At 35.6% G+C, this 19,363-nt stretch overlaps 1 protein-coding gene across 2 annotated transcripts; it reads left to right on the forward strand.

Annotated features, from left to right (window-relative positions):
- Positions 1-298: 298 nt before the first annotated feature.
- On the forward strand, positions 299-15,792 carry LOC107015668 (sterol 3-beta-glucosyltransferase UGT80A2-like). 2 transcript variants are annotated; one of them, XM_015215998.2, is made up of 14 exons: positions 299-671; positions 1,403-1,581; positions 2,460-2,702; positions 3,009-3,120; positions 6,447-6,617; positions 7,682-7,745; positions 7,881-7,938; positions 8,078-8,255; positions 13,278-13,408; positions 13,950-14,052; positions 14,160-14,236; positions 14,994-15,041; positions 15,120-15,269; positions 15,376-15,792. In XM_015215998.2, the coding sequence occupies exons 1-14, from the start codon at positions 533-535 to the stop codon at positions 15,547-15,549; spliced, it is 1,827 nt and encodes a 608-aa protein (XP_015071484.1). In that variant the 5' UTR covers positions 299-532; the 3' UTR covers positions 15,550-15,792. The 2 variants fall into 2 exon arrangements, 1 of the variants encoding a protein (XP_015071484.1); XR_003577913.1 differs by lacking the exon at positions 15,376-15,792 and having other exon boundaries at positions 14,160-14,263; positions 15,120-15,201.
- The last annotated feature ends 3,571 nt before the right edge of the window (positions 15,793-19,363 follow it).

A 19,363-nucleotide genomic window follows, 5' to 3' on the forward strand; every position in this document is an offset into this window, starting at 1 on the left:
CTTGGAATTATACATAGTTATCATCAAGGTTCATATCACCTTGGAATCTTATCACATTGGAAACACTAATATATGAATCCAATTAATTGTTGCATAACTCTAATGGATCATCCACATAACACAATAGATTTATATTAAAAGGAGTATTTTTGAGTTTTTTACAGGATTAATATAGTTTTTTGAGTTTTTTAAATTGATTTTTTTTAATGGAAAATAAAGAAGAGTTAACGAGGGAGGTGCAATTAAAATAAGTAGTGCTTTTTTTTACAAATACAAATACAAATAGAGTACGTGGCCTCACATTTTGAACAACGTGTCTTCCCCTAACCGTCCTCTCTCTCTGCGTGTGTGTATTGTTTTGTTCATGTATTTTACCCGCCCCTTTTTCCTCTTCCAATTCTTCCTTTCTTGCGTCTTCCTCCACCTACTATTCTATATATTCCCCTATCCAAACTTGTTCTAGTTATCTTCCTTCTTTTTTTTTAGATTCTGAGAAAGATAAGGATACCCACTAGTATTTTCCTTGTCAATTATGGACGATTCGTTGGAAAAGAATAATGGGTTAAAGGATTCCGGTGAGGTTCCGGTTGATTTTGAACTGGTAATACAGGGTGATAATGGGAATCAAACGAATAAGGAGAGTACTGTTGCTAATTCTACCAACATACAAGGTATCGTATACCATATATTTTCTTAGATTTCTCCTGTTTTGCTGAGAAAAAGGTTTCTTCTTAAGTTGCGGCTTAGCATTTTTTGTTTTTATTTGAAAATATAATTCTTTTGCTCGTTAGGGCTCTTAATTTCATATTTAATTGTGAACACATTTGACTTGGTACTCTGGGATGGCAGCTGGAAGAACATATCTAAGAGGGTGTAACTTTTTCTGTTTTTTTCGCACTCTTTTAAGTTCTGTTTGTTTCTCTTTTGGTCATTACAAACCTTAGAGATTTGCCACGAAGAAGCTGAATCTTAGGTAGATACTTGAGGTTCTGTAGAGGGTTTGGGTGTGATTGCTTTCTAGTGTTAAAATAGACATCACACTTGTATGCATAATTCGAACTTCCTTCCTTGCATCATCACCTTCTATCCTTGCTAGAAACTTTGTTGAATCAACATTCTGTTATTATACTACCTAGTATTGGTTATTGGATTTTTACAATGGCTGATAAGTTCGGGAGACAGAATTCTTAAATACTTTTGAATAGCTTATATCTCCTTCAGGCAATTCATTTGTTGTCTAATGTACTGTTTATAGTTCTAAGTTAGTCTATGGGGGCAAGTCCGCTTCTAGTTAGTTACTTTTTCATGGACTTAATTTATTACTTCCAAATTCAATTCGTTTATGATTACTCTTAAGATAATTGTTACTCATTTTGTGTCAATATTAATATTTTACTATCAGGATCTGTTAGCGGGGATGAGACTGGGCATAGTGCTACAAATGTGGAAAAGCCTGTGAAGAAATCGGAACCTGGTACCAGTCAGCCAGTCAAAGCTGGAAGACACATACAAAACAAGAACAAAGGTCTAGGTTTGCTAGCAGCAAAGCTTTTTGATGATAGAGTTCCTTTAAGAAAAAAGGCAAGTGTAAAATGACAATTATTTACATGTTCTCTGTTGTATCTCTTTTTGGTTTGTCTAGAGATTTGGTGGAGAAGCCTCACATTGTTGAGATCTTCTCAATATTTATTCGGTACATCTTGTTGTTGGATGCTGCTTGTTTTCCTTTCATCTATTACTACAGCCTTCTTCATTCTTTCCGTCCGAGGAAACAGAAACTTGTGAAACCACAAGTCTGAGACGATATGAAGCATTTTAAAAAGGGCATATTTAGTATCTTGTGTAAGAATATGACATTAAATTGCTAGAGGTTTATACCTTTCTGGAGAAACTGAAGAACTTGCTGCTAAACACTAATTATTGGCATTTTGGGTTCATAGAAGATGTACAAATCGGATCATTGCACTGAAACTGCAAGATCCATATCTGTATTAGCTTTTTTGTATGTATGTTTGTTTAAGTGTATGTAGTGTTATCTTTCTCATTTTAGGTATCCACTGTTTAAGCTCCAAAATTTTGCTCCTGGTTTGGGGATGGCAATTTCCAGTTTTTCAGACTTCCCCATGCAACAGACCATGTGTAATCCTTCCTTATAGTAACCTAAATTTTATTTGGACATATTTAATTTATAGGTATCTTTCTACCTGATCTGCTCATCCGTTCATAGGCCTTCACTGTTGTCTTTCATTTAAAAAGGCAAAAGGACTATAAATGAATTTACTTGGTTTCTGTTCATTTACCGTCACTTATGTGAGGTTGAGTTGGCTTTACCATGTAACGGTAGTAATGCGCTAACAATGGATGATCCTTGTTACCAGACAACCATCTTCTTTCAGAAATTGTTTTGTATGAAACTTGTACCTGTTGTTGTAATTTGTGACAAAACCTAAAATTTGCAGCTCAAATTGTTCAATAGGCTTGCAACTATTCAAGATGATGGTACTGTACAATTTGAAGTTCCGGGGGATATTAAACCCGGAAAACTTGATTTTGGGACCGGAGTTGTTTACAATGGAGCTTCAGATGAAGCAGCAAATGACGTAGCTGATATTCCAGTACTACCTCCATTGCAAATTGTTATGCTCATTGTTGGGACGAGGGGAGATGTGCAACCTTTTGTTGCCATTGGGAAAAAGCTTCAGGTTTACTTGCCCTTCCTACTCAACAAGCACAATCATCTATTACTTAGTAATTTACAACATTTATTATTTTACGTATGCGCTTGCTTTTCCTATGAGTTAGTGATAAGTTATATACATCTTTATGATCCATGAATTTCTGGATGATACTTGTCATTCTTGTTTTACAATGTTAAGTATGCAAAACTGAAATCAAAGTTTGTTTAGGAAAATAGCATCTGTAGCATTTGCTGGACGAGTCTTTTGATAATTGTTCCAGTAAATATTCAAGTAAAGTAATAGGCATATAATTGGAAATTTCTTTTGCAGGAAAATGGTCATAGGGTGAGACTAGCAACTCATGCCAATTTTAAAGAGTTTGTTTTGGGTGCTGGGTTGGAATTTTATCCTCTAGGCGGAGATCCAAAGGTTCTTGCTGCATGTGAGTAATCAATCACTGAAAAATGTATCCACGGCCTTTTTTATCATGTCATATTTCACATATTCAGGTTTTAGTCAAGCATACTGCATACATATCACCACGAAAAATAGTTTGCAGCTTCTATTTCTAGTTCCCTAAAAGAGTTTATAGTTGAGTTGAGGGTCCCGTGATATATACGCCATAGATTTTTCTTGCACCTGTCTTTTGGGATCTTCATCCTCAGAGCTATTTGATATTTGTCTGATTGGTAACATCTTTTCACGCTTTTAAGAATATAATAAAAGTTAAGTATTCTTTCGGAAAGCTAATTCAGAGTCCCAGAACTCTCACATTAGTCAAGTTACTTGTTCAGTTTAAAGCTTCCATGCACCGAGTTAGTGATGCAATTGGCTTCAGCTTTTAGATTTGAAGAGTTAAGTGAAATACTTACTTCAAGGTTGAAAACATTTAACTTTTTCCTTGCGTTTACCCTGAAAATGTGAGACCGTGCACCACAAAGTAGAAATCATATTGGAAGATATTAAATTGTGGAAGCGTGTAAAAACTGTAGACTTTTAGCAATAAAAGAAAGATTGGACTCAGCAAAGGCTGTTTCATCGTACTAATGATTTGACCCTTCAAACAGTCTTGCTACAGGGGCATCTGCAGGTCGACTTCCAATTGCTTTATAGACTTGATTTCAGGACTTCGAACTCAGCTGTGGAATAGATACAATCTGAAGAACCATATGAAAAAATAAAAATATTCAGAAGAAATAATATTACTTCATTTTAATAAGTTAAGGGGCTTAAAGTAATCTAAAAGGGATGTCTAAACCAGTTTTCCTTTTGTGGCTACTGCTTCACGTATCTTGAAAGAATTGAGTATCAATACCATGATCTATTCGGTGTTCCCTAAGTCATTTTTTTTTTTTTTGTGATAACCAGGGAAGCCTAAGGACCTTATGAACCTGCCCTCTACCCTTCTCTACTTTAAAATCCAGGCTTTTGACTATGACAAGGTTTGAACCTGTGAAGTGCGGCTAATTTACACATCATTGTCGCAAGACCAAAGCCCTAGATCGTTATAGCTTAACATGCATAAATCTTTATTTTGAATGTAACATGCATAACCTTTTTATATCCTTTAAAGTTGGTGAACCTTTTTCATTGGTATTTGGTTTTTGGGCCGGGGGGGCTGAACAAAAATACAGTTTAATTATTATAAAAATTAATAACCTGTATATGTTCTTTATAATAATAATATTGTCATTAATTTTTTCTGTTATTATTATTAGGCATAATACATAGATGTTCCCTTTGACTTGACTTGCTAACATCTATGCATTCCAACTTTGGGTATGCACAAGTAGACACTTAAATTTGTATAAAGTTGGACAAGTAGACATGTATGTCCTATATGATATAATACATGTGTCTACTTGTTCTACTTTATGAAAGTTTAAGCGTCGTGCACACCTTGAGTTGGAGGACATAGATGCTAGTTGAAACCAAGTAAAATGGCATGTTTATGTATTATGCCTTATTACTATTATTATTGCTATTGCTTCATCACCATCATCAACATCATAACCGTTAAGATTATCATTAGTTTGACCCTCAATCCATGAATATACTTAACGAGAAATGAGGTTTAAGATGTTTGACCTATAAAAGTTGTTTAAAATAATACTCGCTCCATCTCACTTTTTTGTGGCGGTGTTTGACTGGGCACAGAACCAAAGGAAGAAAAAGATTTTTTTGGAATCTTGTGGTTTAAAACAAGCCACAAACATTTTTGTGATTATGAATCATCTCATGAAGGGTAAAATGAAAAGTTTAAAGATAAAATTGTTTCTAAGCTAGGAAGTTTGGCAATTTAAACTAAAAAAAAGTATGACACATAAATGGGGACTCAGGAAGTACTTTTTTTTTTTTTTTGATGAAATGACAGAGGGAGTATTATATTAGTATATGACACATAAATGGGGACAGATGGAGTATTATTTTATTTTATTTTTTAATGAAATGACAGAGTTAGTATTATTTGCGAAACGGTGTCAAAGATTCAGAATCTCTCAAAACGGGATGAGTCTTATCTTACTATGATGACTATTTCATAGTAAACTGTGGTGAAGTCAAAATTCTAAGAAAGAGGACACTGTTTTGTTGGTGAGGGTAAGATGTGTGGATCATTCACTGTTATAATGCTGGGTGGACAAGCTGAATCAATTTGGAAACAATTGGGCGGTCTGAATTAGTAAATGATGTGATGTCATGTGTTGTTCAATTAGACCTCCACCATGTAGAGCACGTGGCGTTAGCTTGTTTGGATTTCATGTGTGTACTTTCGAGAGAGGGGAATAGAAGAGCCCCTTTGTCATGGGGATCACATGATTTCGTAAATATAGAATTTATTTCTAGCTAAATTTTGGTGCACCCAGGAGGTTCCTGCTAGCATAATTGCATAAATAACATGAACAGATGTATTTGTGGAAAACTATATATTTGTGTGAACTCTCTACTACTTTCAATACCACTTGCATCTCTAGGCTTTTATCCCACAACAAATAATTAGCACTTCATCAAAAAAGGAGCGAGTGGCTGCCAAGTACTATGCTTACAAATGTGGAATTGGGTTTTCAGTGTGAAGTAAAGCATACTAGAGAGTTCCCTTGGAAGTTGTTTGCAACGCGAGAATAGCAAGTTTTTCTATATCTTGTAGTGTTAACAGCTAGTCGGTTATTGGAAGAGTAAAGCTTATGCAGACCACTTCTCTTATTGCTTTTTATGTGTGTTATTGAGAAACCAAGGAGCACACTTGTTAATAGCGCCTTTTCAGATGGCTTTTTTGATCTTTGGAATGTGGTTTCCTGTTCATGTGAGGTACATTTTGGTAAGATATATAAGTGATTATACATGCATAAGCTTTGAAATTGGATCCTCATTACTTGGGGAAATTGATGCAGAAAACAAGAAACCATTTGATGTGCCAAGTTTCTGTCCCAGTGGTTGCAGATATATGCCTTTCATCTGTGCTCAGTCTTAACTCACCTTTCTGCCTATATATTGTATTGAAATAGAGAAATTCCTTTTCTTAGCATTACTCAATTTCACTTAATATGCTTGGTACTGAAAACAGAGGTATTATGGTTGGACTGTATTGTACTTCACAATATTGCTATATATTGATGGTCGAAAATTGTTGATGCTCTTCTCTCTCTCTCTCCCCCTCCCTCCCTCCCTCCTTCCCTCTCCCTCTCTTTGTTCCTTTTTGTTAAGAATTGATCCTAATCAAATTTAGTAAATCAATCAGCAAACTTGATTACTGCATATATGTTCTTGCAGACATGGTAAAAAATAAAGGGTTTTTGCCATCTGGACCTTCTGAAATACTTATTCAACGTAATCAAATAAAAGATATTGTATTCTCCTTACTACCTGCATGCGTAGATCCCGATCCAGAGTCAAATGTTCCATTCAGAGTAAATGCCATTATTGCCAATCCTCCTGCATATGGTAAGACTATCAGCTTGATGAATTACAGTATGACTATTCATGCTGTGATAAGATTGCTTGGGTTGTAAATTTTACCTTCACATTGTTGCTAAGAAGAAGTGTACATTGTCATTCCCTATCTCTGTGTATGTCAAAAGGATTGGTTCTTTAAATTTTGAACAACTCATTTTGTCAAAAAGTATACTCCATCCATTTATACAGTGGGTTCTGGTAAAAGTAAGCACAAACAAAGAAAACAGTAGATGAGATTGAAAGTTTCAGATAAACTGATTCCACTTTAATGGATCCAGCAATTATTTGATTTTAGCTGCATTTTACTTCTCTATATAGCTAAGACTTTGAAACAAGGAAAACAGTTCTGATGGCAATGCTATTAGAGAGTTTTCACATCTTCTATTCTCAAGTTGAACTCCTGCAGTCAAGGTAGTGCCACACTAATTTTTCTGCATATTCTGCTGAAGATTGGATTTTGGCACTGTATCGTGATCTTGGTAGTATTGATTGAGACTGTGAAGACATTTCCACTCTTAGTTGTAATCTTATTCCATGCCAGTGGTTGGTTCGTGACAAATACAATCCTAACCTTATTACTAACTGATGTGTCTTTGCATATTCTTGGAATGTCAATTTGCACTAGTCATATAGGAAGTGATGGATTTTTTTGTTGAATTTTCTGTTTGGATAGTATTGCTCATACTTAAAGCTAGTCAGTTCATTACTGCATGGAAAAATCAGCAACTTTATATTTATACCTTCTAACCTTGCTGATGTTATATTTTAATAAGAGATTAGTTTTCACAAAGTAAAGACATTTGACATTTGATCTGTATAACTTGGTTGTTACGCCGTTGACTCTTGTCACAGGTGCTTCCTGTCAGTATTGCTGGCATCTGGAAGAAATTCTGCTTATTTAAATCATCTTGTTTTATTCAGTTGGAAAAGATTTTCATTCAAGAGTACAATAATATCTGCTGAATTTTATCATGATTGATGATATGTTGGATCAAGTAAAATTTCCCTAATATTTGTATGATTTAACTTATCCGTTGCTTTGAATTGTTTAGGACATATGCATGTAGCAGAGGCCCTCCAAGTACCATTGCATTTATTTTTCACAATGCCATGGACGTAAGTGGTCTCTTTAAAAAATAGAATTTTTCCTCAGGTGTCTTTCACTATTCTCATTCTTTCTATCTGGATAGGATTATGGAGTTTCTTGTAAAATGCAACCTCTCTGAAATTCCCTATGTCATTCCTTGGCAGGGCTACTAGTGAGTTTCCACATCCTCTCTCTCGTGTCAAGCAGTCAGTTGCTAATAGAGTGAGTGTTTGATGACATTTATTTTCTTTAGCATTTCAAAGTTACCAGTTTCGGGAAAAAGAAAGAAATTCTTTAGCATTTCGACGTCACTTGATTCTTTTTGTATCATTTGTATTTAATATCTGAATGCCTTGTGCAGCTGTCATATCAAGTCGTTGATGGACTGATCTGGCTTGGGATTCGGGATGTGGTAAATGACTTCAGGAAGAAAAAGTTGAAGTTAAGGCGATTAACTTATTTGAGTAACTCCAACAGTTTCCATTCAGATGTGCCTTTTGGGTATATATGGAGTCCACACCTAGTTCCTAAACCGAAAGGTCTCTTTCCAAATATCTTGTTATAGACTCTTACCTTGTGAGTTGCATGGTCATGATGCATAGTGAATTTTTGATGGCTCATTTACGTAGTTTAATGGTCCTTGATAATTGTAGATGTCTTTGCCAACCTGTTTGCCTTTTTAAGTACTTCACATTTATTTGGTCATGAGGAGAACACCCATTGCTTCATAAGTTGAAAGTTGACTGAATGGCAGATCTGTCCTTGTTCTCTTTAATGTCCCTAGATGGTTAGTTTGGACCTACCTAACAATTTTTAGGTTGGCTTGCATTCAGAAATAGCTTTTGTATTCACTTGGAAGCTGTTTCTTGGGATGACCATGTAATAAATTGTTCCAGGTTTGAACAAGCTTCTGTATCTCTTTTCTTCCCAGGACATTGAAGTAGTGGAGGTTTGGCTAGACACAACATTAATAACCAAAATAATAAAATAGTTTCGAAGTTGGAAGGAGATGTAACTTTCCAAAAGTAGAAACAAGGGACTCTTTAATGGGTAATAGAAGGCTCACATAATTCCACATACCCCAGTTTTGTCCTAATTAAGTTATATTCAACTTTACGTTCTGTGTAATTTGTTGGGACATTTAATCTAGCCCCTTATACATTCATTTGTTAGGTTTATTTGGATGTTTGTAGGATTCCTCTCCTTTTCTCATAAGAGGAATGTAATTCTTCTCTTTTCTGTAGATAACCAGTAGGTCTTCCTCTGTGGATAAATGTTTATCATCTTGGTAAGGTATTCTCAGTGTTGGGAACTACACAAGTATTCTCACATATAGTATACTTGTGAGGAAGTACAGGACTGTTTTGATGTGATTACAAGCCGTTGTTAAGAGTACATACATGAATGTTGTGTCTTTCTTGGTTCATGTATAAAGAACAGAACTTGATGCCATATTTGATTGTTGAGATAGGAGTTAAAATTGTGTGGGAGTTTACTGCTGACTATTCGTACTGTTCTTCTATCTGAGAAGCATGCTTGAGCATTGAGGAAGTTTTCGGGGCTTCATCAAGTACAGGTTTACAAGGGAGTTCATGCAGAACAATGCACACTATGCTTTTTAGCAAGAACCTGCCAAGAAACTCTTACCTCTTCTTTGAAGTAGTATATCATGCTCAAAAAGGACCTGAGAAGAAACCCTTGATAGTATTGTTCTCTTCTGTACTAGTAAGAGTCCAAGAGAGCACTCTCTGCTTGTGTTGGGACTACCTTACTTCTCCTTTTCCCTTTCTAGCTCCACCTGCATCTATTCCCCCCACCCCTCTGAAGTAACTTGGTTCGAATGGGTGGAAAGGTCTAAGCTTTACATGAGAAGGATGACTTTAAGTAAGGGAGTTCTGTTATGGCTCGACAGAAGGCTACGTGAGGAATCAGAATAAGGGGGAAAGTTTTAAACTTGGAAATGCAGAGGTACTTCCACCTTTTTATACTTTTCTCCGAAGTTCAATAAATATGGTAATTCATCTCAATAATTGCAGTAAATGGAGTGACCAGATCTTTCATCATTTTTCCTGAAACAGCTTTAATGAGGGGTCGAGGGGGCTCAACACAAAAACTGAAGGCTTCATTTACAAGAAAGAAGTTACACAGATTACATTAAATGCTGAAGCGATCACTGCAGTCGAATACACTGAATGGGAAGGAAGCTATAAAGAAGCTTACACAGGAACGGATGATCACGAAAGGAACATGAGACAGTGGGGGAACTTCCTCCAACTCTTACGGGTGGAAATGAGTTGCTGAGCAGGTGTCTGGTGGGCAGTTTCCCTGATTGAAACGAGATCCTTACTCGTAACGATATAAGGAGATGGGATCAACAAGAATGGAAAGGGGTACACAATCTTAGGTGTTTGATTTGAATGGAATTCAATTTCTTTTTGAATTTCAGTTACGAGAGATTGGTGAACACATCATGATAGGTGAGTGGAAGAGACGGGGCATAGGATTGAAGCTTGAATGGTGGTCACCAACTTCACGACAGGGTGTTCTCTTTTACCCATCTGGGTAGAAGCGTTGGCGAGATACAGAAAGGTTGAGGATGATGAGACATGGGGTTTAAGGTGTAAGTGACAAGAGGGAAAGAAGATGACAACCTAGGTTGTAATATGAAAGGAAAGGAAACAAAGCACATAAGAGGAAATAAAGCTGCAGGAAATATCCTTTGGATATTGAGGGTTCCAATGAGGAAGACATGTGGGATATAAGGAGGAATAGGACACGTGGCAGCTGGACCACAGGGTTGGGGTCAAAGGGGACACCTGGCAACAATGGGCTAAAAATTCTTCTATTCAAGGACCCATACTATCCTTCATAAATAGACGGGCAATGCATTTGGTTTGTTATAAAGCCTACCTATCCCAAAGCTCAAAGAAATTAAGAACAACTAAGCCCTTTACAAATTTTACTTGGTCACCAAGATTTCCTTGATGAATTGTAAGCCATTAGGTTCACGTGGGAGAAACACAAGGAAAGGAGAATAAAATTTTGCATGGAGGACCGATTGCTACAAGGAGAGAAAACTGTGGTAGGAAGCTGTACTATGGAAGCCTTAGACTAGGAAGAAGAGGGGGTACAAGGTGATGATCCATATCAGATAACGAATTTCAGCGACAATCAGTGAGGAGGAAGCAAAGGAGAAACACACGCTATGGATACACCCCCACGTCATCAAATTAGGCAAGAAATTTGGGGCAGCTTTTGAGGGGTGTGACGAGATATTGTGTGGATTATTGTTCAGGATTGATAAGAGGATAGAGCTGGAACAAAATCGAAGAAAGGGAGGGGAAACAGGAGAATCTCAAATCAGTAATCCCAAAGGAGGTAAGGAACCCGTATTTTTTCATGAAATTCAAGGAAGGGGAGCCAAGAGCAAGAGGGAGAATCGTATCAGCGGGTATATCAAGAAAATATATCATGGAATGTAAGGGGTTCAAATGGGGAGAGGAAAAGAGCTTTATTCAGAATTTGATGCTTCAGTGGCGAAATTTTTGTGTTGGTGGAAACAAAACTAGCAAGGAATGAGATTAATTACAATCAACAACTCTTGGAGATTTCTTTTTTAAATTTTTGACAAATGGAACAAGTTTGTGTATAAATCTTAAGCACTAAGGCTGGGATCCAAGAATTTACATCATCGAAGTAGCAAGTAGCTACATACAAATTGAGCAGGCTCAGCAACCCAAAAAAGAAAACCTATCTTTTGGTCCTATTTCATGTTACTAGTATCCTAAGATGTCTACAATTGTTACAGTATCATCTATATACTCAACTACACCAGTAGCAAAAATTGATAATGCAGCTCATTTTAATCCTATGTGAAGGACTACTGATACTTCCAAAACATCTTGAATTTCTCTCCTTCCAAATGGTCCACCATATCACTGGTGGGACAATTCTCCATCTTTTCTGGTCTGTGCTACCACTACCCTCATTGTTCTAGCTTACTAGACCTGCCCTTTCAGGCATAGTCCACCTTATGCCTCTAAAACTAGTGAACAGGTTCCGTAGTTTAGCTAACCCTCTTAACAGTGTAAAAATAAATGGTTGAAAGTCTCTCCTGTTGCTCAAAAAAATAGCATCCTGGACACATTTGGATGCCCCCTTTTTGAGGTTTTCTTGACCATATTCTCTAAAATTCTCTACTAGTTGAAAAATTACAAAAATCGCTACTCTCTCCTATTCTCGGATACATCACTTGTGCGATTTATAAGTCGGATACGTCACTTTACGGGATGTATCGGTTGGATACATCGCTTAACATGATGTATCAGGACGTACGCGGCGTATCTGGATGTTGAGCAAAAACCTATTTCACTACAAGCCAAGTGAAAGCTGCCACTTACTCTAGGAGAAATTCATATGGCTGCTTTTGGAAGGAGTGGAGGGGGTTGTGGTTTGTTTTCCTCCAATCTGGAGGGGGAAATGGTGGATAGTTGTGATCAAATGGTCACTTGTAGTTAATCAAGAACTAACATGGCTATTGGCTAGTAGCTAAGAGAGCATGCTTAACACAGGGGGCACTGAAGAAGACGGGGCTTCAATTAGTGTCCAGATATTTTCTCTGCAGTGAGACGGATGAAACCAATTGACATCTATTCTTGCACTGCTGAGTTACAAACCAGTTTTGGGCTAGTTCCTGAGGCTCACAAACACCATCGCAACAATGCCAGTACACACTGCTGACGGATTAGGAGAGGGGAGGAGCATGAGCCAAAATAAATGGTGGAGAATGAAGCCAGCATGCATAGGTGGTCAATATGGTAGAAAGGGAATGGAAGCTGCTTTGAGAACAAATCAAACTCCATACAGATAGTGGAAGAGAAATGTATTGTATCTTTGTATTTATGGTGTAAAAAGGAATGTATAGAGGAAGTAGAACAATTAGTTGATCTGTTAGGCTCTCAGTAATTAGCCTTGCTCTTTTCCTTTCTCTTAGCAATTTATGAGGGTCTCCAACATATCCTTAATGCTTAATGCTGAGGAATACAACATTACCAATTTTTTTTTTTAAAAAGAACATGTCTAGGTAGATGTTGCCATTTCCCACGTCAACTTCCTTTGTAGCTTCTAAGTTGCTAAATTTGTTTCTTCAAAAATCTCTGTATGTGGTTGTACTTGGCATAAATATATGCAAAGTACTTGATTTCCCATCCTATTTTATCACCAAAGTAACCAACGTTTTAGATTTTTAAAACTGTTATTTGTTCCTTTTTCACAAAATTAATCTGGGAGAAAGCAAGTTAGTGCATCTCTGAGTGTATCATTCTGTCATCTCTTCTGATAAAGATGGCATGCTGCATCACCAAGGTTACGGTATATTTTGCAAGTAAATTTCTTTAGAAGATAAAGCTTCTTGCTTTCTTCATTATCTTCTGGACATGATAGTTGAACTGTCACTAAAGAGTTGTCCTTATATTATTTGTTGCCTTCCTTATTACCGAGGAAATGGTCAGCAGAACATGCCTGTTTGAGTAATACTTACATTTCTATTGAGTGATTTGCAGATTGGGGCCAAAAAATTGACGTGGTAGGGTTTTGCTTCCTAGACCTTGCTTCCAATTATGAACCCCCAGAATCACTCGTTAAATGGCTTGAAGATGGTGAAAATCCTGTATATATTGGCTTTGGAAGTCTTGTAAGTTGACCACCAATAATTTCTTTGCTGCTATGAGTCTAAGCTACTCCCTCTCCCTCTGTCCATCTTTACTTGTCCACTATACTACTTTGAGATGTCCAACAATACTTGTCCAGTTTATTAAATCAATGAATCATTTAGCATGTTGTGTCGTTTTTACCTTGCTATTAAATACTATTTATTTTTCGATGTTTATGTGACTTACTTTTAATAAGGGTGATTTGGTAAAATTACCCCTACCATTTACTGCTTCTTAATCCCTGTACCAAGTCAATAGTGGACAACTATCGTCCGGCAAAGGGAGAGGGAGTAAATGGGATCAAGATCAACTGAAATATTATACTTTATGTTGGTTTTTAAGTATCAAGCTTACCTTTTTAAGTCTTGTATTACAATAACCGCCAGTGATTTATTTCTTACTATTCCTGAGTCTACCCACCTCGGATTCAGAGTCAGCTGAAATGTTATGCTAGTTTATGTGGACTTTTGAAGTATTATGCTTAACTTTTAGTGTCAAATTTCTCAAGATGCTTTTTCACAGCCTGTTCAAGAACCTGAAAAAATGACCGAGATAATTGTTCAAGCTCTAGAAATTACTGGACAAAGAGGTATTATTAACAAAGGCTGGGGTGGCCTTGGGAGCTGTAAGTACTCAGATTTTTATTTGTTACATCATGCGTACAACTAACTGCGGTTCACAAGGTTTATGATTGATTGTATTAGCTGATAAGACTAAATCATCTTCTCCCAGTGAAGGAACCCAAGGATTTTGTGTACCTGTTGGATAATTGCCCCCATGATTGGCTATTCCTGCGTTGTGCTGCTGTGGTACAACCTCTTTACCTCATTTAATTGGTCTGTCTTCATCTTAATTTGCATATGTTCTTCCATTCCCCCATCTTTTCATCTTAGACTGTTTAAGGACTATATATTGGATTGATGATAAGTGATGTGGTTATGAAATAAATTTGCAAGTTGATGAATTGTGATTCTGCCCATTCTTTATGTCTTTGTATCACATCTACCACAAATACACTTTAATTAAGAAACTCCTTGGTTAACCACTAGTTTATTGATCCAGTTCAATTCTTGGATTAGTTCCTGATTTCTGTCTACCCGATTATTTAAAGCTTATCCTTCTTTTCCCATGGCTACAGAAGGTCATTTTGCTTAGTATTTGGGTTATGGAATCTTAATCTACACTTGACGGGAAAATTTAATGCGAATTTGGATGTTATTGAACAACATGATGGATACTTTTTTTTTATGATAACATTTCTTTTGAGCCGAGGGTCTATCGGAGCATCTCTATTCTATCCCACAAAGATAGGGGCAAGGTCTGTGTACATCCTACCCTCCCTAGACCCCACTTGTGGAATTGCATTGGGTAGGTTGGTGTTGTATATAGTGCATGATCTGTATTGGGACAAATTCTGTATATCATGTGCAAGCCATATGTGCATAAACTTTAACCTCACCTCAACTTGATAAAGTAGTAGGTCAATGACATATTGTATAAAGCTGTTACCCTTTTGATTATAAAACAGCCGATGATATGTGGAGAAATTGTTGTTCATTCTTCCAGGTGCATCATGGAGGTGCTGGAACAACTGCTGCTGGACTAAAAGCCGCAGTAATATTTGATTTTGAACATCATGATATTCCTGTATATTGTCTTATTTAGAATGATAACATTTTGGATGTTTTTCAGTGCCCAACAACTGTGGTACCTTTCTTTGGGGATCAACAATTTTGGGGTGAACGTGTGCATGCTAGGGGAGTAGGTCCTGCTCCCATCCCTGTGGACGAGTTCTCCCTAGAAAAGTTGGTCGCTGCCATCCGGTTCATGCTAGATCCAGAGGTACCTAGTTTCTTCTAATGCTTTATTTCTTGTTAGTCTGGAGGAACGTCCATTATTATGATATATGCTGTTGTTTGATAAGTGATATACTTTTGTGGCGGTACAGGTAAAAGAACGTGCTGTAGAACTAGCAAAAGCCATGGAACATGAGGATGGAGTGACTGGAGCTGTGAAAGCATTCTATAAACATTTCCCTCTAGAATCACTTGAGCCTAAGCCTGAGGTCTCGCCTCGTCCTCCCCGTTTCTTTTCCCTAAGACGCTGTATCGGACACTCCTAATTTTTTTAAATTCAAATTCTGCTTCTGTATGATTCATGTTGTAGAAATAGAAAAAGTCGCTGGATGTGTAACCTAGGTACAAAAATTGAATCCAGAAATTTAGAATTCGGGATCATGTCCCTGAGTTTGATTGTATTTTCAATTGTGAGGTTTTGTTTTTGTTTTGGAATGGAGTGAGGAGTTAATGGGTGGTGTTGTTGCATCAAAGGGAGTTATATATGGAAATGTTTGTTTCATGCTTGATGAAGTAGTGTACAACTTGTGCTATCACGAGTTCTCGTGGTTATTTTCCCTGTGAATCTGAATTGGAGAAAATCATGCAAATAGCACCTTGAATTAGTAGCAAATTGTTGTTATATATTAATCGAAGTGTAGTTTGTATAAATTTAGAAGGTAAAAGAGCATGTACTTTCTGAACTTTACTTATATGGTAAGGGTTCTCATTCGCCCTTCTCTCTTCTACATAGGTTTTGCCTTGATTTTCTTATCTTTTTTTCTCAAGGAAAATCAAATTATTACCTTTAACTTTTTGAAAGAAAATATAATTTTTTTCATATTTGGTTTATTATTTTCTTAAAGGAGAAGTTTGTAGATTTATAAATTGAGATTTCTCATCAAAAAACACAATAGAATTCATAAATGTAATCGTTGAGTTTTGTTTATTACTTATGAGATTTTCTTTCTACAATTCTAAGGTTTTTTTTTGTTAGTTTAATAATATGTAGGCTAATTGACCAAATCTTCATACGATAATATTTTAGTCTTTAGTATGAGCTTTTGTCATCTAATTTATCGGTATCATGATTTGTAAATTATAAACTTCTGCATGACGTCATAATCACTTTCAAATTTACAAGAGGTACGAAAGTACATGGTCCAACAATCTCATGGTTCGACGGTCATATGGTTCAATGAAGTTGAAAATAGGCTTAAGATGGTTTTCAAATTAATTTTTAATTAAGTTTATGATAATGAAGATTTTTCTCTAGCAACATTTGGAGATGTTTTAAACCATGTCCTCAACATTCTTGTTGCTGGATTTTAAAAAGAAAAACAAAATATTTTAAAATCATTTTAACTCATATATTTTCAAACTTTATTTTTAATCATAGCAAGCAACATTGATCAGGGGCGGATCTAGGAAGGCATAAGGGATGTCATGGCACACGGCTTCGTCGAAAAAAATTGCTATATATATATATATATATGAATTTTTTTTGATGAAATTAAACAGAATTATTACAACTTTACGAAAATAGATTGGAAGCATTTCTGGGGTCTTTGTAGAAAAAACAGAAAAAGAAACGGACGTCGTTGGAGAAAACCATCGTCGTTGTTGCCATTTTTCTTTTCTCCTCCAACTTCCACAAAAACAACCCAAGTCACCGCACCACCAGATCAGGACGAAAAAACTCTATTCCGCCGCATCGCTTGTCTCTCTCATAGCACTGTGATTGAGTGGTCTCGGCGAACGCTGGTCTCCGGTGAATTGGTCACTTGTCTTCGCCGAGTGCTGGTCTTCGGTGTTAGTAAATTGTGGAGAAGAAATAAAAGTTTTGGACAGGCGTAAAAATGCTCAAAAAGGAAGGGGTAGTGGGGAAGAAGAAATGACTTTTTCAATTAATTGTTTTTCTTTACAATTTTTTTTTTAATTTTAATGATTTTATAACCTAAATAATTGTTCACTCGCCTTAAGGTGAGTGAAGTTACACACTTTCGCCGACTCAGTCATCCTAATGACACATAAGTTTGGTCAATGGTTAGAGGAATTTGTTAACTTGTGTTTTTCTGAGTTTAAGGATCCAGATGACAAAGGAGTAAGTAGAAATGTTCAAAATACAAACTGATACAAGTATAAGGGTTTATCAGACCATTTCGCCATTATATAACCGTAAATCTCAAGTTGTTTTAAATCCATTGAATGAGTGGATTATTCATTGAGTTAATACATGAACAACTATTTATATTCCCTATGTTTTATGAACTTTTTTGGATAAGAATATATTTATTTATTATAACACTTAATATGATGACTTTAAGTGATTTCTCAACTTATGAATAGAGTTGTTCTTTCCATGAGATACTTGAATACATCTGAATAACATGATCTATACATTTAACTCCCCATATAAATTGTCTGTATTTCTTATAGTATATTGCTTATATTTAAGGGAAAAAGGTCTGAAAATACTTCAATTTTGGCTGAAATTGTTGTCACTATCTATTTATAATTATGCAATATTTTTTATGTTCAATTAAAATAAACTATTGAATAGTGCATGGAGTAAAAAGTCATTTTCAAAGTTTGATATCGTTACAATAATTTAAGTCAAAGTACATATATATTTCAAACTTTTTCCCCTATATTTAATAACATAAATATCATTTATGTGTAATTAGTACACCCTTTCATATGTCTAATATATTTCTATGTAAGTTCATTATTATATCATCAACTCTAAATAAGAATTTCTTGGAAAAAATATTAATTATCCAGAAATCTGATTAAATAGTGAATTAAAGAAATTTTCTAGCACACACATCAATTGTGCATTTATGATATTAGGTTTAAAGTTTGGGAAAACGCACAAGTACCCCCTCAACCTATGCCGAAAATCCCAGAGACACACTTATACTATACTAAGGTTCTATTACCCGCCTAAACTTATTTTATAAGTAATTTTCTACCCCTTTTAAACCTACGTGGCACTAGCTTGAAAAAAAAAGTCAACCAGTGTTGGGCCCACAAGATAGTGCCACATAGATCGAAAAGGGGTAGAAAATTATTAATAAAATAAGTTCAGGGGGGTAATAGGACCTTAGTATAGTATAAGTGTGTCTCTGAGATTTCGGGCATAGGTTGAGGGGGTACTTGTGCATTATCCCTTAAAGTTTCAAAGAGAGCATAAGCAATTTTATTCAAGGTTATGAAGCTGAAATTCTGAAACATTAATATATTTAATAGACTTTTTCATTTCTTGAGGTCAGAATATTGATTATTTCATATATGCAAATTCTTGATGATTATAAAATATCTTGGAGTGATTGTGTTAGATTAATCTGATCTTGTTTTGATTTTTGTTAGCTTTAATCAGGTTAAGGATTTCAGTCACGCATTTTTCACGCTTCAGCCAATGACAACTCCTTAAAACAAAAACTTCAAGAAATATACAATAGATTTGTCAATTCTAAACTTTAAAGCAGTGTTACGTGATTTGAGTTTGAATAAAAATTATCTCACTTTCTCGTTATATATTATGATTCAATTTGAATTTCTCCAACATTATTTGAATAAGAAATTGTCTAACTTTCTCCTTTTATAAATTATGATTCCATTTCTCCAATACTATGTAAATTTGTTATAATATTCTCTTGTACATTTATGATCTGGAAGTAGGTGTTTATTGTTTTTACCTTTAGTATCTCCTTCCCAAATAATATTTTTAGATGAATTACAATCAAGGTAGAAATGATACAGATGTAGAGACAGTCAAACAAAGCCAACTTCGTTTAATAATTATATAGTTCCCTTCATGTAAAGATTGATCTATACATAGATTTTTGTATTCACTTCATATTTTGCTAATTGAATTTGCATGTCTTTTTTCAAATTTTGGATTGTCTCTCACATACAAGTTTTAAGAATATTTACGTGGTTTGGAATGTTTAATTTAAAACTTTAGGATGCCTTTTGATATTTCACTATTTTAATCTATATCAATTCATCTTTTTTGTTTCATGAAACATGCACTCAAAATTATCCTTTTTAGTTTAAAGTTAAAGTAGTGAAACCATTAACATCTAAAGTAAATAT

This window comes from Solanum pennellii, chromosome 4 (assembly GCF_001406875.1).
Source record: "Solanum pennellii chromosome 4, SPENNV200".
Lineage (NCBI taxonomy): Eukaryota > Viridiplantae > Streptophyta > Magnoliopsida > Solanales > Solanaceae > Solanum > Solanum pennellii.